General features: G+C 38.8%; 1 protein-coding gene across 1 annotated transcript in view; it reads left to right on the top strand.

The window, feature by feature from the left end:
* The window catches only part of erbb4b (erb-b2 receptor tyrosine kinase 4b), a 434,153-nt gene that overhangs the window by 275,484 nt on the left and 134,077 nt on the right, over positions 1 to 24,592 (top strand). Inside the window, exons 4-5 of the mRNA XM_088353033.1 lie at positions 10,901 to 11,032; positions 14,544 to 14,609. Of these exons, the coding sequence (XP_088209159.1) occupies positions 10,901 to 11,032; positions 14,544 to 14,609 (198 nt within the window). The remainder of the gene's footprint in view (positions 1 to 10,900; positions 11,033 to 14,543; positions 14,610 to 24,592) is intronic.

A 24,592-nucleotide genomic window follows, 5' to 3' on the forward strand; every position in this document is an offset into this window, starting at 1 on the left:
CATAACACTGCAGATGCTGACGTGAGACCTCGTAAGGATCGTGGGTGTTGCCAACCAACTTTCCATTGTCGCTACTTGACGGCTCCCTGTACAGTAAAGTAGTAGGAGGTCATGCTGAGAAATCGAACAGATGATGCATCCTCAGAGTTGTGTGTTCCACACAACTCAGACAGACACAGGGATCGGCCAATATGGGATTTTTTTCAGGGCTAATACCTTACTGCTTATTTGTATTGAGATGAGTCCGATGTTCGTTTGCTGTAAAAGCTTAAAAATTGTAATTATTAATTCAAATATGCAAAAAATAAACAAAGAATCCCATCTCATCTCATTAGCTGCACCGCTTATCATCAGTAGGGTCTGGGGGTGCTGAGCCCATCCCAGCTATCTCCGGGCAGTGGGCAGGGGACACCCTGAACTGGTTGCCAGCCAGTCGCAAGGCACACAGAGACAGACACTCACTTGCTCATTCACACCTAGGGACAATTTGAACCGGCCAATTAACCTGACATGCATGTTGTGGGGATGGGGGAGGAAACCAGAGTGGCCGGAGGAGAACATGCAAACTCCGCACAGGAAGGCTGGTAGCTGGATTTGAACCCATGACCTCAGAACTGTGCCATGCACGTGCGAACCACTGCGCCGTCGTGCCGCCCCTCTCTGAAACCCTTCACATAAATTAGAATTAGAACATAAGTTTCATGACTAATTTTTGACTTAAACCAAAAACTAAAAACGCAGGAAATACAAGAAGGTTTAGCAGCAACGTATATAAAGGATCTTAAATAGCTCCCTGCTTCTTTTTTTTTTTTTTTAACAATAAATACATAAATAAAAATATCAATACAACCTGTTTGTTGGAAGTTAGATCCCTTAACCGTGGCGTGTCTTGGGCAAGTACAGCCTTGTGCTACCCATCCCTCTTCAGGCCAACATATGTTTCCATCCGGTGACTTAAATTAACTTAAAAACAAAAAGTGCAAAGATCAATGAAAATTTCAACGGAGCTTGCAAATTAAAGAGTGTGGACGCTCCTGATTTAGAACCACGTTGTCAGGGACCGGGACCAGGAAGCAGGAAGGGTGAACTCATTTGCGTAACGATCAGTTACTTTTATTTAGAAAATAAAAGTTGTCCAACACGCAGGGACAAAAACAAAACAAAAACAGACTTACAGGCAATCAGAAATTCAGACTGGGTAATACTCACAAACAGGCTTAAAGTTACTAACTCAAACGGGCATGACAGGACTTCCTTGAGTCAAACAAAACAGAACAGAGCAAAACAGAACAGACTAATGCAATGATCCAGCAACCGGCAGTCCCCAACACCCGAAGCACACATGCAATTTAGACAATCTGTTACAGCTGGTGCCAAGGGGCGGGGCCAGCTGGTTGTCATGGCGACCATGCTGGACATGACACACGTTGCTAATTATTCAGTCTTCACATGAACCGGCTTCCCTTAAACAAGTTAGCTACCCTTTTGACACTAATGACAAACACTTTCTACCAGGGATTTTTAAAAAATTCAATATTTTAATGTCTGTTAATTTCGTTGCTTTTGTTGATGTTCGTAATGGACCCTTTAAGCGAGACGTGATGGCGGGGAGGAGGGAAGTGACTGGTAAGGAAGTTCGGCTCGCAATCTGTAGCATGAATGAGCGTGAGCTGCGGCTAACAGTAGCTCCTGTGGAATGTTTTTTTTTTAACGTTTTTTTAATATTTTTGGGGCAGTTGTTAGCGCGTGTGCAGCACAGTTCTGAGGTCATGAGTTCAAATCCAGCTACCAGCCTTCCTGTGTGGAGTTTGCATGTTCTCCCCGTGCTTGCGTGGGCTTCCTCCGGGCACTCCGGTTTCCTCCCACATTCCAAAAACATGCTGTGAAGTCTATATATATATATATATATATATATATATATATATATATATATATATATATATATATATTTTGTGTATTTCTCTGAACATTCCCCTAATATTCACTGTCTATATATCTTTTGCTGTTTTAGTCTCATGACCACCCAATGATGTGTCAGTCTAATGTCTACCCAATGATGTGTCAGTCTAAAGTCCACCCAACGATGTGTCAGTCTAAAGTCCACGACACTTGTATTAAATAAAACCGTCTGCGGAGGGGAAGTGGCAGGAGGACAATTGTGCAGCCGAGAACACATCCCCTGTGTTTCTCCCCGATTCTCCCCCGCTGCAGCAGAACGAAAATGTATATTGTCCCTGCCTGAATTTCCACTTAAATCTGATGACCGGCCACACGGGGTTTACCCACATTTGGACCCCACACATGCATTATCAGGTTACTTGACCGGTCCAAATTGTCCCTAGGTGTGAATGAGCGAGCATGCCCTGCGACTGGCTGGCAACCAGTTCAGGGTGTCCCCTGCCCACTGCCCGAAGATAGCTGGGATGGGCCCAGCACCCCCGCGATCCTACTGAGGATAAGCGGTGCAGATAATGGATGGATGGATAAATCTTTCTTAAAGCGGAAATCAGACCTCATGGGCGGCAGTAGCTCAGGAGGTAGAGCGATCGTCTTAGGATCAAGGGATCCCAGTTCGAATTCCGGCTTGTCCGTGTTACATGTCGAAGTGTCCTTGGGTAAGACACGGAACCCTCAATACCCCCAGTAAGCAGGTTAGCGCCTTACATGGCTGCACAGATCACGGCCGCTATTGGGAAATATGAAGCACAATGTAAAGCGCTTTGGGAAGTCATTGACTTGAAAAGCGCAATAGAAATGCACATCAATACATCATTACATCAGCGACTGCATCTTTGACTACACTTTGGAGCATTACAATATTTTCAGCTGCTTGATTTATACTCCAACATGTTGGAGGGTTAGCAGAGCTGTTTGCAGTGTTTGAGTCGAAAAAAAACACGAGTAGCTCCGCCCCTGTGGCTTATCCAATCAGAAGGTGCGGGGTGGAGGGTGAGGAGAAAAGGATGGAAGAAGTCAGAGCAACAGGGAGACCTGTGCTGCTTTAGAGAGCCTAAATAATCGGCGAGTCAAATGATTAAATACGCTGATACCGATAGCTGTCAAAATCCCAGATACCGGCATTGATAACCGGCCTGCCCAATAATCCGTTAACCTCTATAACGGACAAGGTGGCTTGATTCATTCAAGAAAATGGATTGTTGGTTTTGAAGAGCATTTGTGACTTTCCCTGCCCTTTAAGGTATTGAAATTAGCGAACCTGAGTCTCCAATGGCGCAGCCATAAAGCAAATTGGTCATTAAAATGAAGCTTCGGGCAAGTCATTATTTAATTCCGCGTAACCTCGGGTCTTGTGCACAGGTGTGTGTCAGGTTTTGTTAAATTGTCTAAGCGTCTTTTAATACAGTCTTTTTTGGCACCTTGGATGAGCGTGTCAGCTCCATTGCTGTGATTAGAAAAATGATTCAGGCAGTTTGATGTCAGATCACGTTAAGATTAGATGAGTCATCTACAGACACCTTTGCTAAATTTGCAGCAAACTCTGAAAATCAGATTTTGAAGGGTTTTTGGGCCATGCTGAGGATGAAACCCAATGGAATATTATTTATAATGTGATTTCTAAATATTACTCAAGAATGATCTGCTATTTTCCTGCGGAATATTCCATCTGGTAATCCATTAGGGCCCCTGGAGTACAGAGATCCATTATTGTAAAAAGATAATACGATCTATCATGTTTAGCCTTCACTAAGGAGGAGGGTATTTAAGAACTGTGCCAACAGCAAAAGCTTTTGGATCGCAGTTTGCTGTTTTGATGTTTGTGCCTGCACATCGTTCTTGAACACTCTGATACCTGTCTTTAATCTACTCTGGACTGTATGAAATTTGCTTGGCGTGAATTTTGCCAGTTATTGTTTTTCCCCACCCCTGTGTGTGAAGTGCTTTTTGTTCAATTCAGTTATCCCCTCAAAGAGCTCTTCTCACTAACTTTGTGTGTCTGCACTTGGGTCTGTTTCTGATAAACAACGATTTATTATGATAGACATTCAATAGGAATGTATTATATGCATGTATTTCCGGGAACCTGTTTGATTCAAAGAGCCATAAAAGCAAAATATTTTGACTTTTCTTTGGAGAGAGCCACACCATATATTTTAAGACAAAATTCTACAAAACTGCCAAACGTTCTCTCCGGACAAAACTTTTTTTCTTCAGCACATTTTATTTCACTGTGTGATTTGATTATTTGATCAAATATATGAAATAATAATAATACCAAAGCCTGTGTCCCATATAGATTTACTGGACCATTTAAATGCAGTTACTTACATATTTTGAGCACATTTCTTTCGTAAAAGATCACACAAATCTAAAAACGAGGACATCGCCGTATCAACTTTCTGCAGCGCTGGGCAAGAGACAGAAGGGGGTGCTTGCACTCTGTGCATAGCTCTTCCCATCTCTACGATCACCCAAATAAATTGCTCTCTGTGCTTTGCTGGCATTTGGGATGTTTACAGTTTGTTCTGTGACTTTTCATCATGAAGCGTCTTAAGAGTGAACTTGGATTTTTCAATGAGCTTACATATAAAAAAATTAATTAGCCATGTACAGCCAAACAGGTTCTGTTGTTGTGACACATTGACTGAAAACTGTCGTTAAAATTGTGCCCTGTTTATAGTGAACCGTACGACTAGGCATTTTACTGTTACAGACGCCCTACCTACCAGATTCCGCACTATCGTTCGTAAGTTGAATTTGATCATAAGTTGCTTCAGTGCTATATTTTGAATGTTTAAGGTTGATATAAGTATATTTAAGGCTTTTATAAGTAACATGTATTGTTTTTTACTAAAAAAATAAAAGTTTAATAAAATAATATGCTCTTTAAAGTTAAGTTTGACTTACTTTTGGAAGATGAGCTTCAAGAGTTAGGCGACATCCTCCTGCGTGGTAGAAAGTGCTCAAAAAAAGCAATCCAACCATTTTCTTAACACCATCAAGCTTCCATATGCGACTTTCATTTCAAATGAAACGGCTCGCCTCTTCTTTAAACTTTACACCAAGCATATTGAATGGATGCATGTGATATTAAACAATAAAAATGTCAATGTTCTTAGCGCGCTGGAGATACAGTATAGAATGTTTACACACGAAGTAGGAAGAGGAAGCGGATTTTTTCTTCGGAGTGGATGCTGGGTGACCTCTCACAGCGCCACACGGCAGAAAGAAGCAATACAGTACTTCCCGTACTCTGAAAAAGGTGCACACGATACAAAATCTAACTAACAGCAATGTCCTGATATTTTTCGATATCCCGAAAAAAATGATCGTAAGTCGAATGGTCTGTGTTTCGGCTTCACTTGCACTATAATACTATTTCCTCCAGCTTAAAGATGAATCGACATGGAGAAAATACACATAGTGCAATTTTATTTACGAGTTAGGCATACTCATCAAAAGACCAATAAATGGCTCGCAAGCCATAGGTTCCCAATCCCTGGTGTATACAGTACTTGATATCAGTGAAGGTTAATCACAATATGGATATTAAGTAATGCGGTAGTAAAACACTAGAATAAACAATTCTGTGTTTCTCCTACAAAAACCTCTAACAGTATTCTCAATTCTTAATCTATTCATTCTCACAAACCTCATTAACATGTTTTTTTGGGGGGGTGGTTCATTATTTGCCTCCCGTTCTTAATCATATTCATCCCGCCGCTACAATAATAAAACACGCAGCAGACGCTTACTACAAAAATAATTGCCGGCGTGCATTGGTTCTGCCTCCCTGAATTTCATATTATTTTCCTCCAGTAGTCAAGCGGTGCATAGTTGTCAATTTATATTCCTTTTCAAGCCGTCTTGACGAATGCCTACGGTTTTTAGTTGTCATCTACAAGGGCAAAGCAGGATATTTTGTCTCACAAAACAATCATAAATATGATACAATTGAAATATGTATTTTCCCCTGGCCACAAATTTCACTTAAACATAATGAGAGCAAACCCTGTTTTGCGTGTTTTTGATAGAGGGATTTAATTGGATTGTGTCCATCCTTCATGTTTTAGGAGCAGATGGCATGGGACACATTGCAATTATCCTTTTTTGTTTAAATGATATTACAAGGGCATAACATTGAAGGACTGCGTGTAACATTGATGGAAACGATTATTCAATTAGGACACTTATCACCACCATATAAATTGTATTCAAACATTTATTTTAGTGTAAGAATAAAGGTCTCCTAACTAAGATGTAAGTTGATTACATTGCCCTGGAAAATGAACATTCTTCCCTGTTTGGTGAAAGTTTTGGTCTGCATTTTTTTTCTTCTTAATTTTAGATTATTTTAAGAGCTTAATTGTCAAGACCAGAACGGAGACAGGACCCACTTAAGTTGTGTGTCTCACAAGTTTTATTGGAAGTAAGGGAAAGGGTTCCGCCAGAGATCCGGTGATTGCTGGACGCGGGAAGCAGGTCGCTCAGAACGTGGAAGCGGAACTTCCGTGACGAGCGATGGCGGTGTCGGAAACGGAAAACGGGTCAGTAGCCGGGACAGGAGAGCAAAAACGTGATCGGGGTCGTAAGCCAGTCGTAAGCCAGGAAAGGAGAGTAGACGTGGTCGGAGACAAAAAAGGTCAAAAGCCAGGAAGGGACAGTAGACGTGGTCAGCATTAAAAATGGGTCGAAGCCGGGGGACAGACAGGAGCAAAAAACGGGACAGGTGGGAATCAGGTTCGAAAAAGGCTTGCCTATTGTTAACTGAGGTTCGCAGGCGGACTGACAAAAGGGGGCCGACAGGAGTGGGTAAAAGTACTGATCGGGGGCCAATCAGAGTCCGAGGCAGTTGGCGCCAAAGGAGCGGGCACAGGGGATTCACATCGGTAATCATGACATTAATCCCTTTCATTTCATTCCCAGTAGATAATAGATACACTTGATCAACTTTTTTTTTTATTTTTTCCTGCTAAAATAAGAACATTAATGTGATCAAGAAAATTTTAATTAGTTTAAGTATAAATGCGTCTATTTTATAAGTTAAAGTATAAGGAAATATGAAAAAGGGTTTTTCGTCAGTGTACCAAATATATTGTCTTACCAACAGTTATTGTTGCTACATTTAATAATTAGTTTTAAAATATATGCTCTCCAATGTTCCTCCCAAAAAAAGAGGAAATTTAGGATCTAAATGATCTTATTTATTTTTTTTTAAATTTGGGTGTAGATTTTATTATATTTTGTATATATAGTATACATTTTTATAGGTAATAAAAAAATAAAAATAAATTACAATTATCAATGGTATACAATCGTTATTTGTTTTGAAGCAAATCATTCACTACTTTTCAATATTCATTTTCTTTTTTTAAATATTTATGCATTTTCCAGAACCCTTTTCCAGTAAAATAATATATAAAATGAGGATAATGATATGTAAAGGCAAAATACATTTTTTTCATATTTTAGGGATATTTTTCTGTATTATTGTACTAAAAATAATGTATAAAATAAATTGTGAAATAAGTTTAATAATAAGCAAACTAGTTTTCAAGTGTAATTTTATTTCCACTAAAAAACATGTTTACTTTACTTACAATCGTCTTTCCTCAACCAAATCAAATTTATTCGTCAAGCACTTTTCAAAGTGCTGTTTTATATTCAGTGTACAATGGAAAAATAAAATCCGCTGTTATCATCACCCAACAACCCGAAACATATAATACACAGTCACACACGACGGTAAAATACAATAAAAGTAAATAATAATATAAAATATTATCTATTAAAAAAATAAATAAATAAATAAATAAATAGTAGAAATAAGGATTAAAGCAAGGCACGGACTAACAATGTGAGGAAAGGGACCTGAGGGAGGCTTATTCACACTGATAGGAATGGCAGTAGATGGCCTCATGATTGTCGGCCATTGAACAGTTTCCTACCAGTGAGCCCTAAAATTGAAGAAAAACTGAAATAAATTTAAAAAGTACAAATAAAACAACTACAGAAGAAAAACATCAAGTAAAGAGTTAATTTGTTACAGTAAAAGGTTAGATGTTAAACAAATCAAACTAAATAAAAAGTATCAATTAAAATCTCCGGCAGACTATTCCATAGGTGAGAACCAAAATTGCTAAATACTGCGGTGCCATAGTGAATAATATTCTTTTTGCACTGCAAAATAAATCTTAATATGTTGCTTATTTAAAGTGCAATTGTTGTCATTTTAATTATTTCTTCATTTTCCTAGGAGAATCAGTGTATTGTTTTCCTTATACATACATTTTAAGTTTAGTAGACACTCAAATTAATGAGAGTAGACATCAATGGATTTTGAACTTGCAAAGAGAACAGTGACAGAACCCAAACCTCAGATAATTAAAATTCCAACCTGTTTAACAAATCCTCTCATGAATCCATTCTTTGTATTAAATCTCCTGTGTGCAGATCTGCCCTACAGGGTGTGGATATCAAAGAACGACAACCTAATAGGCCAATAGAAAGAATTGTCATGATTACTGATGTTACTCAGCTGTGCCCGCTCAATTGGCGCCAACCACCGCGGGTTCTGATTGGCTCCTTGTCACTATTTGTACCCAGCCCTGTCTGTCCCCTGTTGTCAGTCCGTCTGTGAACCTCAGTGTATACTAGGCAAGCCTTTTTCGACCCTGACTCCCACCTGTACCGGTTTTGCTCCCGTCTGTCTCTAGCTACGACTTGCTTTGATCCTGACCCCGTCTGCTCTCCGGTACCGGCTTACGACTTTTTTTGTTCCGGACTACGTCTACTCTCCCGTTCTGGTTTACAAGTAATTTCCGACCCCGACCACGCCTTGCTCTCCCAGTCTCGGCTACCGATCAGTTTTTTCCATCCCTGACACCTCTTTCCTTCAATAAAACTTAAACGTTACGCAATTGGGTCCTGTTTCCGTTCTGGTCCTGACAAGAATAATTGTAAATAAAATTGTTAAATATTAGTCACCTACAGCAAACTAACGAACTATCATCCTAAGCAATCTCCTTTGCAGGTGTCAAATATTAAAAACATAATAAATGCATAAAGCTGTATGTAGATTGTAAACCCCAATTTGAGATTTTTTTCTATTTTATGTAGAAAATATATTTTTTGAATGATTAAAATTATCAGCCATCTGTTAGATGATTTTGGTTATGATACTGTTAAATTTACGGAGGGGGATTGGGAGTGGTTTATATTCAAGATTATTTACATTTGCATTAAAAATTGTCGCAAAATATATTTTAAATGTGTCTTTTGGTGTGTGATTTTAACATTACGTTTCAGATGCAGTTATGTCAACCACAATTGAGAATTTTATTAGAGTCGTTTTAAGGAGTTGTAAAAAGGGCTGTAAATCATTCACATTGATTCCTTCATAATAAAGGTCTGTAGGTGGATATTATGACATTTATGTGTTTTTTTCTTCACCGCTATTATATCATTTGATTCCTTTCAGCAGCACTACAGTGCAAAATGACTTGAATTGGACATGAGAGCCCTCTCTTAGGTTGCAATAATTGCTTCTTTGGTGAAAGGCTGAATTCATTTTTTTCCACATTTCCCACCGCACCTTGAAGGAGAGATGAGATACCTGAGGTGGCACAGTCGGCCTTTTTATTTCTGTTATTTAGCAGGAAAAAATATGTTAACGATTTTATATGATGCTGTTGTAGTGTCTATATGATCACAACGGCAGCTTGTTTAAAGGTGGTGTCCGTAATTTCGAAATATTCTACTTGATGATGCTATCTTCTGGCTGAAATCATCATTGCAGCTCTTTTTGTTTCAGGTGTAAGTATGTAAAATTCTTCGATACCCTTGAGTAAACTTTTCCTTTTTCATTTTTTAGGGGGGTTTGATTGCCATTTAGACTGTATTTAAAATAGTCCTTTTCTTACTTTCACCATTTTTATGTTGGAATTAAAAAAAGCTTGGCCACTAGTGAAATATCACTCGCCTACCCACAATGCCTTCCCCTCCAGCGTAATGCGCTTTATGGCCGGAACACCTATGAGTAAAGTAAGATAAAGCAAATAGGCGCGGTGGGAAAATACATATATAAAGACTATTTGAACTGAGTTGGGCAATGTTACCATGTACTTAATAGAGAACATATTTGATTTAAAACTTTGCAAGGACACCTAAAACTATGCAACCCGACTTTGAAGACTTGAGTCTGTCAAGAACCGGAACAGGAGGAGGACCCAGATGCATCTCGTTTCTCACACAAGCTTTATTTTATGGGAAATGGGGCAGTCATGTACGTTAACCCAAACGCCAGTGAGTCGGCGATCGTTGGGCGGAAAATGTTAGGCAGCAGTCTGGCGTGGAATGACAGAAAGCCAGACGCCGACAAGATCGATACCAATTTCACGAGCAGATATCGGACACATGGGGTGGATATCGGACAGGACAGGACGGGACAGACAGGATTGATATCAGGCACTGGAGACTGGAGTCCGATAACAAGCAGGATGAGATAGACAGAAACAATACCAGACACTGGAGATAGAAATTAAACAGGTCAAACTAGACGGGAACGCTACCAGACACTGGAGATCGATATGAAATAGAAAACGAAACTTGAGATCGATATTACAAAATAGCTGGGCAAAATGGACGGGAATGATACCGCACAGAAAACATAAGCAGGAAACCGGACAGAGTCAAAACCCATGTCTTGCAGGTGCAGAGGTTCGTTGACGGATTGACAAAGGGTGAGTGAGAGCACTGAGCTTAAATTGGAGGGAAGCCAATCAGTCAATGAGCCGCAGCTAGCGCCAAACGGGCAATGCCAATTGGGCGCCATGGGCAACAGTGACAGAGTCAGGATTCATTCAATATTGTACTGAAAGTGTTATATTGTTCCTGTACTAACTGTCTAACAGACATACCTTTTTTTGTTTTATCTTCACAGAGATCCTGAGTGGAGGGGTCTATGTCCACCAAAACAAGTTCCTGTGTCACGCAGATACCATTCATTGGCAGGACATTATCAAGAATACAGGCGTCTATCCTGTCGTGGTGCCCACCAACAGCAGTGTCACATGTAAGTTGTCACCTGAACTTAATTTGTAATGACTTTATCTGAAAATAAATGCAAACCCCTTGAAACATGCAAATAAAATTGATTAAAACGCACTGTTGCACAGGAACTGACCAAATTCTGACCAAAAGGAACATTATAACTGCTTAAAGCATTAAAGAACAAAATTGACCGGATATACTGTAGTTAGTAACTAGAAAACATCGTCATCATAAAAGGCTATATGAACTGCATAACAATGCAATAAAATAAAAGTTACTGGAATACAGTGACTGGAATCCTAAGTGCCATATTAACTGTGTACCGATGTTACAAATTACACTCATAAGGGACAACGTAACTGTATTCATGTGTTACAATGCAAAATTATCTGGAACAAGATACATTGTACAACGAAACTGAAAACAAGTGCTTAAAGAAGACGGAAGAACACAAACATTATCATTTTTTGGTGAACAAAAAAGAGACAATGAGGAAGAAAAAGGATAAAGAGAAAACAATAAGAAATCAAGGGAAAAAAAAAATAAGATACCAAAGGAGAAAAAACTATGAGAAACAAATATGAGTAAAAAATAAAGTAATAAAAAGAAACAACAAAACAGGAACAAAATATAGAAACAAAAACAAGAAAAAAAGAAAAATAATAGATAAAATAAAATGAGGGGAAAGGAAAACAAAAAAAAGAAAATTATGACAAACAAAAGCGATAGAAAAACATCTCGGTGGGCTTCGGGTATGGTGCCAGTCTGGGACGCCGTAGGTTCGAGTCTTAGCTGAGTCATACCTAAGACTTACAACATTGGTACCCGATGTCTCGCTGCTTTTCGCTCAGCATTAGGGGTTGGAATTCGGGGGGTTGTTCACCTATTGACTACCAATGACACATTGGTTGGGTATGGTGGAAGGAAAAAGGACCATGAATGAGCCATATGGCAAAAACCAATAGTTCCCCCCTTTGTCGCAACATGAATGACCAAGGTTAGCCCGCTTTGGAGGCCTCTATAATCAAGAACCAGGAGAGGGCCCCACAGGGGACCGCATCAAGGCAAGTCAAGACCTGCCCAATTTGGGACACAACCCCATCTAGGGGCTGACGGGTCGTTTGAGACCTGAGAAACAGAAGTGAAGCAGAGAAAAAAAAACTGAAATAAAAGAAAAGAGAGAGAACAGAAGAGGGAAAAGGCGAAAAAAAGTAAAAAACAATAAAGGCAGGACAAAAAAACATGTTTTTATCAATGATGATGATAACAACAATGCACTGTACTTCGAAGCATTTTTCAGGACACCCAAAGTCACTGCATATTCAGAAACAAACATCAACAAAACAAGAATAAAACAAGCCAGTAATAAATAGCAAATAAAATCGCAGTAGAGTTAAAAAAGGGGCAGTATGTGAGGAACATAATCAAGAAAAGGTAAGTCTTAATAGGTAGGTTTTGAGCCCAGATTTGAAGGTGCACAGGGTGGCAGAATTCTGGAGGTCTGGCGGCAATGAGTTCCAAAGCTGGGGGGCAGAGCGGCTGAAAGCTCTACTCTCCATGTAGCTGAGAAGAGCAGCGGGTATAGTGAGATGGATGGAGGAGGAAGATCGGAGGGTGCAGGATGGCGTGGCAATGTGGAGGAAGTCGCAGAGGTAAGGAGAGGCAAGGCTATGAACGGCCATGTAGGTGTAGTGGAGGATTTTGTAGTTGATTCTATGGTTGTTTGGGAGCCAGAGGAGTTGGTGAAGGACAGGGGTGATGTGATGGCGAAGGGTTTGGTTTTCGGAGGTACCCTAGGAGCAAGCTGGCGGTCAATCATGTCAGCTTCCTCTCGGGTAAGAATCATGTTAGGTCAAGTAAAGTTATTTTTATTTCTCAACCCACAACTGAAAATAATGCATGTCTATATGATGGTTTATGAATTTTTAGCTTATTATTTGAATCAAATTGTTTTTCTTTTTGGAAAAAATAATCAAGTTATGAACTGCATTATTACCGGCCAATCATGTTGTTCTTCTTTTATATCCACACCCTTAAGGGCTATACTAAACTCCACACTCTGATCCTACAACTCAGAGCAAGCAAAAGGCAGCAGAAATGCACACAGAGAAGCAATATTTTGCATTTAGTGAATGGGAAAAATAATGAAAAAGAAAGTATGCAGAGAAGTTTGAGAAGGACAGGTATGAGGAAGAAGAGAGGAGTAGAAACTGTTTGGGAGCGGAGTAAATCTCGGCACTAATAGCTCTCGTCTGGAGGGGCTGATGGACAGAGGACAGCACTCCCGCACTTACAACGCCTCACTTCTCTCTCACTCAATTACCTGACAGTCAATTAAGCTCTCCAAAACCAACCCCAATGGCACAAACTGAAGCTTCAAGGATACGACGTGTTTTGCATTTTTTTTTTTTTTTCTGAAGTGGTTTTAATGTGAAATTCCTGAGAAATACAGCAAATGAATCAGGGGCAGTTGATGTCTGTGTGAACTTTCCCCCACTGCAAAGCAGAATGCTGTCCCGAAAATTATTGCCCCAGATAATAACTCATTCACCCTATTTTACAAAATGTTTATTTTGTTTATTGTAAAATAAACAGAAAATATATTTTAAATAAGAAAATGTATCTGATGGCGGCATGGCGAATGGGTGGTTAGCACGCAGCCCCACGGTGCAGAGGTTACGGGTTACCGCAGCCTCCTCAAGTGTAGTTTGCATATTCTCCCTGTGCCTGCAGAGGTTTTCTCCGGGCACTCCGGTTTCCTCCCATATTCCAAATACATTTAGTCAGGTTAATTGGCTGGTTCAAATTGTCCTTAGGTGCGAATGAGCGAGTGAATGGTTGTCTGTCCCTGTGTGCCTTGCAACTGGCTGGCAACCAGTTCAGGGTGTCACCTGCCCACTGCCCGAGGACAGCTGAGATGGGCTCCAGCACCCCCGCAACCCTACTGAGAATACACGGCGCAGATAATGAATGGATGGATGAAATGTATCTGATACGGTAAAAAGTGATATGGTAAAATATAAATGAGAAAGAACAACATTATTTTCACCCATTTTAAGTGGATTTATTCTTATTTGAACTCTTCCTCCAGTAAAATGCAAAAAAATACTTACTGAAAAAATGCAGGTTACCTGAAATGTCGGATAGAAAGTACATATTTTTAGATCCATCCATCCGCTTATCCTCTTTAGGGTCGCGGGTGTGCTGGAGCATATTCCAGCTATCTTTGGGCAGTTGGCAGGGGACAACCTTTACTGGTTTTCTGCCACTGTCAGGGCATCTTTTTATATAACAATTAGTATTTTTTTTATTTTTCAGAGATAAAAAAACAATACTTAAAATGAGTTTTCCCAAAAGTAATAATGTTACTCAATAAAAAGTGGACATAATATAATTAAAAAGAAAAAAATAATCCCTAAAATGAGCAACTGTATCTGCCAATGAATAATATATATTTTTTCTGTACATAACTAATATTAGATCTGATCCATTTGTATAATGTGAATATTTTTTTTCTATATCACCTCCTACAGGTCAGAAGTGCCATCGTTCCTGTAATGGCCGCTGCTGGGGCCCCAAAGAAGACCAGTGTCAAAGCTGTAAGTAGTTTGCATGAAAAACAAGCCTTAGCATTAAATGCTAGAATTTGAAGAGGAATTACTTTTTCACCTTTACGTGGTTATTTAACATTCAGGTTGTGATCAGTAAAATAAATGTTGGACCTGAAAAGTTCATTTGAGATTGTTATTACCGGAACAGAATATTCCAGGCAATGTGCGGTACAGAACAAGGATGTGTGTTGTCACAAATGGCTGACAATCGCTTTTATACTAGGAGGGCCAGCTATGACAAAACAAAACTGTATAAGTAGTGAAAGAATCCCTACTACAAATCAGCCCTTTCTGTAGACATGGTCTGACCAGCACTGCTAAAACTCAAAGCCCCCTCAAACTAAAAACACCACTAGAAACAATGTAAAGACCGGATAACATCTGAATAAATTGATATAGCAAAACGACGTGTGATTATATCCAGAATTAAATGTTAATTAAGGACAATAGAGAAAATACACTTACATCTATGAAAATCCAAGTGCATGATTAGGACTAAATAAGTGAAGGCAATTCGAAAATCCTACAATAATTCCTAAACAGTTGATGCAGTGGCGCATCTCAATATTACAACACATGCTATACATATGAACAAGTTTTGTTGTGTAGTGGTGCAGTAAACAAAAAAAGTTATCTATACAGAATCTCCCCTACTTACGACCATTCGAACTACGTAAAACGGTAGTTTTTAACATTTTTACGGGATGTCGAAAAAAATCCGGACATTGCTGTAAGTTAGATTTTGTATTGTGTGCACCTTTTTCCGAATACAGGACATTTCTGTAGTGCTTCTTTCTGCCGCTACCAGTTTAATTTAAAAAATCTGCTTCTTCCTCCTAGTTCGTGTGTAAACATTCTATTCTATTCTAATACTATCACCAGCGCACTAAGGACGTTGACAATTTTATTGTTTAATATCTCGTGCATCCATTCGATATGGTTGGTGTAAAGTGTAAAGAAGAGGTGAGCCGTTTCTTTTGAAATGAAAGTGGAATAAGAAAGCTTGATGCGGTTGAGAAAATGGTCAGAACGCTTTTTTCGGCCACTTTTTATCACAGGGGAGGTCCTTTTGAAGCTCATCTTCCAAAAGGAAGTTAAACTCAACTTTCTTTACCTTTATAGAGCATATTATTTTATGAAATCTGTATTTTTTAGAACAAACAAATACAGGCTTCTTATACAGTACTGTCTATACGATGTCTATACTAACTCCAGCGCTCTAAGAACTTTGACATTTTTATTGTTTAATATCTCGTACATCCATTCAATATGGTTGGTGTGAAGTGTACAGAAAAAGGCGAGCTGTTTATTTTGAAACTAAAGTGGAACAAGAAAGCTTGATGCGGTTGAGAAAAAGGTTAGATCGCTTTTTTTCGGCCACTCTCTAACACATCTTGAAACGTATCTTCCAAAAGTAAGTTACCCTTAAGTTTATTGATCTTTATAGAGCATATTATTTGATGAAATGTTTCATTTTTAGTACAGAACAATACAGGTTACTTATACAATCCTTGAACATACTCATATAAACCTTAAACATACGAAATCTCGTTCGTAAGTCGGGCAGCGTCTGTACACACAACCAAAAAAAAATACCACATTCATTCAATTATGTCCCTATTATAAAGGTAGTTTTAGGTGTCCCTTACTCAATGCTTCCTTCACCCTGCAAGTATGTGCAACTTCTTTTACATTGTGCTACATTGATTTGTTACTATTGTCGATGCATTTAAGCAGGCTTGCTCTGCGGATTTTTTTTTATGCCACTTCTTTGGTCACTCTTTCATTGATATGGTCTGCTGATATAACGCTCAAGTGTTTCTTTAATCAATATCTTATTCAGTTAGCGTAAAATAATATAGATCAGGGCTACAAGCCATCAGTTGACTGATCGAATGTTGCTAATTTTTAAAATGACACAAATACTTTAAGAAAACCTAATTAAACCTTCTGAAAAACTGACATATATATTACAATATGATCAAATAAATAAAGATATATTGTAAGTGGTTAGAGCGTCCGCGGCATAGTTCTAAAGTCATGGGATTCAATCCAACTACCAGCCTTCCTGTGCGGAGTTTGCATGTTTTCTCTGTGCTTGCGTGAGTTTCCTCCGGGCACTCCGATTTCCTCCCACATATTAAAAACATGCTTGTCAGGTGAAATGGCTGGTCCAAATTGTCCCTAGCTGTGAATGAGCAAGTGTGCTGTCTGTCCCTGTGTGCCCCGCGACTGTCTGGCAACCAGTTCAGGGTGTCCCCTGCCCACTGCCCAAAGTTGGCTGGGATGGGCTCCAGCACCCCCATGACCTTACTGAGGATAAGCGGTACATATAATGGATAAATGGGTGGATGTTTCTGGCTCTGTCACAAATATTTAATTTTCAACTGCAAAAAAATGCGTTTGTTTTGTATGAAAACCCCATGAGATGAACATTAAATGAATGAAGCCAGTATTATTCAGAAACTGTCAGTAGCTTTTAGTTAAGAGGGTGGGAAAACATTTGAACTCTGGGTTTTTACTTGGGTTCTAAAATTTTGCAGAAAATTCCAAGGAAAAATAAGGGAGGAAAGATATTAATTGACGTATCAGTCATGTCTTAAAATATGTGTTAAAATAGCAAGAATAAAATCAAAATGATGTACTGTTAATGTACTGTATATCCCTTTTTAAGCACCAAATCTGATAAAATGTTGAAGGCAAAACAAAAAGTTTTTTTTTTTGCTTTACATTTGATTTTTATATATAAATAAAATGTACACAATATAATACATTGACAAAATACAGAAAAATGTAAGCAAGATACTTATATCATTTTAATATTGGCCTTGAGCATAGTTTTTAGCTAAGAATAGAAATCATATATATTTCATAGGGGTGAGGGGTTCAAAGGGGGACTCCGGGGACACGAGTGACACTGGTATCAATGATAACCTTGTACTTATTAAAATGTGACACAATGACTTATTTCATTAACAAATAAGCACTACTTATTTTGAGCTGGTTAAATTCCACCTATGGGAACCATGCTTAAAGGGACAGTGTGTAATATTCAGTGCCTTCTAGTAGTACATAAAAATGCATCCTGTAAAAAAATGGCATTTATTTGAAAGCTGGGAAAAAATACTTGTTATTTTTTTATGAAACATGAGAAGTTGAGAAATGCGTTTTTCACCATGGAATCCTTTCCTGGATCGGCGCCATGTTTTATAGGCAACCACCCTCTGCCGTGAATCGCTGCCCCTCGTTTGTACTAGACACTAAACCGCCATCTAGTGGTCAAATATTACAAATTCGACCGTTAAGTGTCATCAAACAATTATCACTTTTCCGTTTACATTGCAGCTGATAAATATCATCATGATCGTTCTCTCACCTCTCCAATCTTGTCGATGCACTGTGCATTTCTCATTATCTCATTAGCTGCAACCGCTTATCCTCAGTAGGGTCGCAGGGGTGCTGGAGCCCATCCCAGCAATCATCGGGCAGTGGGCAGGGGACACCCTGAACTGGTTGCCAGCCAATCGCAGGGCACACGGGGACAGACAACTCATTCGCACCTAGGGACAATTTGGACCGGCCAATTCACCTGAAATGCATGTTTTTGGAATGTGGGAGGAAACCGGAGTGCCCGGAGGAAACCCACGCAAGCACGGGGAGAACATACAAACTCCGCACAGGAAGTCTGGAGCTGGATTTGAACCCACGCAGGAGGTTCCCAAGACCTGAACTGTGCCGCACATGCGCTAACCACTGTGCCGCCGTGCTGCCCACTGTGCTTTTAGTTTATTTGTTTTCGTTTCTGCTCATTTTTAATGAAGGGCTTGAATGTCAACTACAAACAGCTTTAAAATAAAACTAAAATGGGAAGCTTTAGTGGTGGAAAATGTTTAATGCGCTGAAGCCTCACTCAAGTTCAAGTCACCAATTGTGCAGTTGGCAGTGGATGGTGTAGTTAAAACAATGGTCAAAATGTGAAAATTGTATTTCCCATTGTGTTTAGAAAAGATCGCTTGTCATCTCTGATTTTAAAATGTAGTGTAGGTTCAGTCATGTAGTCTGAATGATAAAGCATAACACTCTTTTTGGCCCACCTGAGAACAGAAAGTCTGGATCCGTTCCCTGAGCCAAACTGAGTTCGACATCCCTTACCATAACCTTTACCACTTATGAGGCTCCGCCGTACTTTTTGAAAATGATCAGACGTTCCCCAAAATGAGAGGGTGCATAAAACGCAAACAGTGACACAATCATCTTTTCTTTCGGATACTATTACACGTCATATATTACGTAGTGTAAGTATTAGAGTATTTGTTTCTTTTTTTGCCCATGCAGCTAACACAACTGTGAAGCATGGAGATGAGCTTAAAAAATATCAAAGCATTCCGTTTTTTTCCTTCTTCTTCTTCATAACACACAACAATAATAATAATAATAATAATTTCCTTTGTATTGTCATTCTTTGTAAGAACGAAATGTCGATACACCTGACCCGTTGTAGCGAGCCGATGCAGCCGCAGCCAACAGAGGGCGCCGCCATTTTACCAATGTTATAAGTCTGAGGTATGACTCGGCCGAGGCGCGAACCGGCGACCTCCCAGTCTCAAAGCGGGCGCCCTACCATCTAGGCTACTGAGACAAGACGCCAGAAATGTACAATCTTGCTAAATTTCTAAAAGTCGACGAGTCGGACTCTGATGGATTGCATACGTAAAACGGTAAAAAATCCAGACATTGCTGTAAGTTAGATTTTGTATTGTGTGCACCTTTTTCAAAGTACAGGACATTACTGTAGTGCTTCTTTCTGCCGCTACCAGCGTGTGGTGCTTTGAGAGGTTACCCAGCATCCACCCGGAATTTAAAAAAATCCGCTTCCTCTTCCTAGTTTTTGTGTAAACATTCTGTAATGTCTATGTCAATACTATCTTCAGCACGCAAAGGAAGTTGACATTTTTATTGTTTAATATCTCGTGCATCCATTCAATATGGTTGGTGTGAAGTGTAAAGAAAAAGGCGAGCCGTTTCTTTTGAAACTAAAGTGGAATAAGAAAGCTTGATGCGGTTGAGAAAGTGCTTAGATCGCAGAAAAGTACCTCTTAAAGCTTATCTTCCAAAAGTAAGTTACCATTAACTTTATTTATCTTTATAGAGCATATTATTTGAGGAAATGTTTAATTTTTAGTACAAAACAAGACAGGTTACTTATACAAGCCTTAAACATACTTATATAAACCTTATGGTTTTGGTGCGCCATATTTTGGGGAACCATGGGTATTGCAGAAAACGTGAAAATATTAATCATAGTACTTCTTCAAGATAATATGTCCACTATTTTTTGGGGGGGCGGGCCGGATTTTATTATGGTGGCGCGCATGGATGCAGCGGCTCTTAGCTCTACCATTCAGTGCTTCTTTGTGTACCTTCTATATATTTGTCTTTGGACTCCAACCACGTATACATCGGCGTTACACAACTACTCTCAACAGGAGTTTGAGCACATTGGCTTCTGACAAAAACTGTTAGTCTGTATACGCCTACATTATCAATACAACATCCCCAACAAATTGACCAGACCACCGGGTGTTCCGTTAGTTGTTATTGGGTCTGGGAGGAGACAGACAGAGTTGAGGGTGGATGGCAGGGTCCCCTGCTGTGGCTTTCTAACAACTCACACAAGCCATTAATGCCAAGTTTGTATCCCACAAATACCATATCCATTACCCATTAAACAGGTGACCTAGAGTTACAACTCGTTGTATTACAATCATCACGGAGACCTGGGTCAAGCCGAGGATCCCGGATGCCAGCGAGCAGCTAGACAGCCGCTCTCTACATCACTTCTTGCTCTGAAGAAACCCTCCGGTTTTGTTGTACTATTGTACGACAAGGAAGACCATTTATTAATTTCATAGGGGTGAATGTGGCCTACAGGCTGCGGCCTATTCCTATTTTAGTTATTATTTTAGCAAAAATAGGGTAAAATTACTTAAAAGAAAAAAAAATAATGGCAATTTTCTGTCTTTTACCCAACCTAATATGTTTTAAAACACTTTATAATTTGATTAAAATACAATCGACTTAACAATCTATTCACCAAACAACACACACACACACACACACTGGCTAATTATTAAAATTGCACGTCTGAAGTGTTGGTATACCTCTATCAAACAAGGCCAGTACATCTGAAAACTGTGTATGGAACTTCTCGACGCTTGCTGATTGCTGGACAATCACACTGCCCCCGACGATAAATCAAAACCCCTTACGTGGGTCATTGAAAACCTTCTGATAGGCCGGATTGACTATGACATATGTGATGCATATTATCATGGAGTGTAACCACAAGCCTGCCTCCTGTCATCTGTTCTTATCGCTGTATTCTATTAACATCCTATCAGTCACTTTCTGTGTGAATGCAGCGTTATGGGTACAAAACTGCATGTTATTATCAGATTACTTGTTTGTCTCTAGGACTCCGTTGATCACGACAATTGTCATAAATTCCAGTCGTCACAGTAAACCTGATGAGAAGCTGCATGCTCAAATTTAGGAACGAAACTCAATTTTGCCTTTGTACAAGCCAAAAGTTTTTTAGCCGCAGGCTTAAACAGCCACAAAAATTAACGATTCACGTCCACTTCTTTTATTTGGAGCCTGGCGCACACCTGACTCTGTTTTCAGCTGTGTTGTTTTCAATTCTACTCCGACTTGTGTTATTTTTTTTAATCATTTAACCATTCAAGATGTCGATTGCCTATGACAAGCACATATTTACTACTGTGCTGAAAGAAAATGCGAACGAGGGATGCGTCACATAAAATGTGAGCCTTCGATTTCTAGATGACTGCGCACTGGCAACCATACTGTGAAGAGCGGTGCCAGATTGCAACACAGATGTGTCTTTTTGTGTTGTTGGTGGTAGCGGTTGGCAAGATACTGGACCAAATTACATTTGCTTGTTATAGTTCAACTAGCATTAAAGGACATTTCAGCAAGCTGACATTGACACAGATGACATGTAAAGATAAGTGTAGCGTTTTTTATACATAACTTCTACTGCTGTTGAATCTGGATATATAAATTGAGGACTGTATTCGTAGGTAAAAAAATTCGAAATAATATGAGTATGTTGCAAATATTGAAAAAGGCTTTTGAAAAGAGCAGCTTGCCGTTTTCTTTGGTGCCGCCACGGAAAAAAAAAAAAATCTTATCTTGTGGCTGAAAAATGTTGAAATTAGGGCTGCAGCTAACATTTTTTTTATCAAACGGTTAGTTTTGTTGTCGAATATATGAATATGTAAAAATTATATATAATACGCTGAAGAATATGCTCCTTGTTTTGAGTTAAAAATGTCAACATTTTCATTTTTATTTCTACTTTATTTATCTTTTAAATGTATTTTCTGATTTTATTTTCGGTATTCCTGCAGAAGAATCTGTTCACTTAAAAAAGGTTACTTCTTTAGTATTTGACTGCCAGTTTATTTTGTAATGATTTAATGTTCAATAAAAAATATATATATTTGAAAGAAAAATGAAAATATTGTTTTATAAAAACGGTCTCGAGGCGCCCTCTGCCTTACCAAAGAGTTGCTACAACCCTCAACTTTCCTATGGATTTCTGTCCCAGGCACTTATTTGCATTGGTTTAAGATTAGCAGGGTTGGGTAGGGTTACTTTAACTTGATTACTTTCAATTACTTTTGGATTACCCCAATACCAAATATGCTAATAAAAGACAAAAGAAACTAAATATGAACAAAATGATGACTCACAACACGTGGTAAGCTTTCTCTCCTGGCTTTGATCGCTTTGATCTCCGGCAAAACTTACATAAAATGCAAGAGAAACAAAATGAAAATAAATCCAAACAGCTTGCCAACATCATTTTAGCCATTCCATGTATTCCGTTACTCCCCAAGCCTGCACAAAATGTAGTAATTTTATTCATATTTAGTTTCTTTTGTCTTTTATTAGCATTTTTGGTATTGGAGTAATCCAAGAGTAATTGAAAGTAATCCAGTTAAAGTAACTCTACCCAACCCTGAAGATTAGCAGGGTTTGGAGGGTTACAGTAAAAATATAATACGATTCAGTTACTAGTTAACCTCTAATTGATTATGTATCTTGTTTTTTTCATCTATTTAATCTTGTAGAGCTAAGTTTAAGTGTGGAACATTTGAAGTAATCAGTCGACAGTGCCATTGCACCGTTTATCCTCCACCCCTATTTGATTACTTTTCTCGCAAACTAGCTGATGGCATCTTTTGCACTTTCCTGGCCCTCCGTTTACCAATCTGTATTCCATGTTTTCTCTTCTCTTCTCTTCTCTTCTCTTCTCTTCTCTTCTCTTCTCTTCTCTTCTCTTCTCTTCTCTTCTCTTCTCTTCTCTTCTCTTCTCTTCTCTTCTCTTCTCTTCTCTTCTCTTCTCTTCTCTTCTCTTCTCTTCTCTTCTCTTCACTTCTCTTCACTTCTCTTCTCTTCTCTTCTCTTCTCTTCTCTTCTCTTCTCTTCTCTTCTCTTCTGCTCCTCTTTTCTTTTCTGCTCTGCTCTGTTCCAAACTGCTAGTCTCCTGTGAGCAGCAAGGGCTATATCTTGATGCAGTGGTCCTGTGGTCGTGATCCCATTAAGATAATGAGGAATGAACCCGGAAATCACTGTTAGCAAGATGGTACTGATAAGCTGCAGATAAGCATCGGGGGGGGGGGCGTCCATCTTTTTTACCTCTCCATTATCGCACTTTCTATCTCAAGGTTTTGTCTACTGCCTGACGATCATGTGATGATTCATTTTTGATTGCTTTACTTTTCTTCGGAATATGTTCACTCTGTTTTGGTTAACTGCCAGAAATGATGAGTGTAGGTCTGTTTTTTAAGAAAATGACTTCAAAGATGGACTTTGTAACATTTTCGAGGATAATTATGGAAGTTTCTCAAAGGAGGCAACAAAGGGAATATTTTGTCAGGCAGTAAGAAACATGGGAGAAACTTTTAAGCAATACCCTCGACACCACTGGCTCTTAACTTTTCTGACTTCAGGACCCAACATTTCACCCTAATGACAAGCTGTATGTATATATATATATATATATATATATATATATATATATATATATATATATATATATATATATATATATATATATATATATATATATATATATATATATATATATATATATATATATATATATATATATATATATATATATATATATATAATAATAATAATAATAATTTCCTTGTATTGTCATTCTGTGTAACAATGTACACAGAACGAAATGTCGATTGCACCTGACCCGTTGTAGCGAGCCGATGCAGCCGCAGCCAACAGAGGGCGCCGCCGACCACTTTTTAAGTCTTAGGAATGACTCGGCCGGGGCGCGAACCCGAACCTCCCAGTCTCAAAGCGGGCGCCTTACCATCTAGGCTACTACATTTTGTGCAGGCTTGGGAAGTAACGGAAGACATGGAACGGCAAAAATGATGTTGGCAAGCTGTTTGGATTTATTTTCATTTTGTTTCTGTCGCATTTTATGTTAGTTTTGCCGGAGATCAAAGAGATCAAAGCCAGGAGAGAAAGCGTACCACATGTTGAGTCATAATTGTATTCATATTTAGTCTCTTTTGTCTTTTATTAACATATTTGGTATTGGAATAATCCAAAAGTAATTGAAAGTAATCAAGTTAAAGTAACTCTCCCCAACCCTGTATATATATATCCAATAAGGATTGTGTGGTTTAAAGCAGAGATGGTAGAATATATTTACTTTTTTCTTTTTCAAAAAACAAAATGGCCGGCGAAACAAAAGTGACTTTAAGTACTGTATATACTTGGCAACAAGCCAACATCACCTACAAGCAAGCCCCTAAAAACGCCTTTAAATGGCCATATACTAACATAAATTAAAACTATTTACAAAATGTGTATCTAAACATTGATAAATATTTAACTATGAAGTTAATACA

The sequence above is a fragment of the Urocampus carinirostris genome, chromosome 14 (genome assembly GCF_059441175.1).
Source record: "Urocampus carinirostris isolate Australia breed hairy pipefish chromosome 14, RoL_Ucar_1.0, whole genome shotgun sequence".
NCBI classification, from domain to species: Eukaryota; Metazoa; Chordata; class Actinopteri; order Syngnathiformes; family Syngnathidae; genus Urocampus; species Urocampus carinirostris.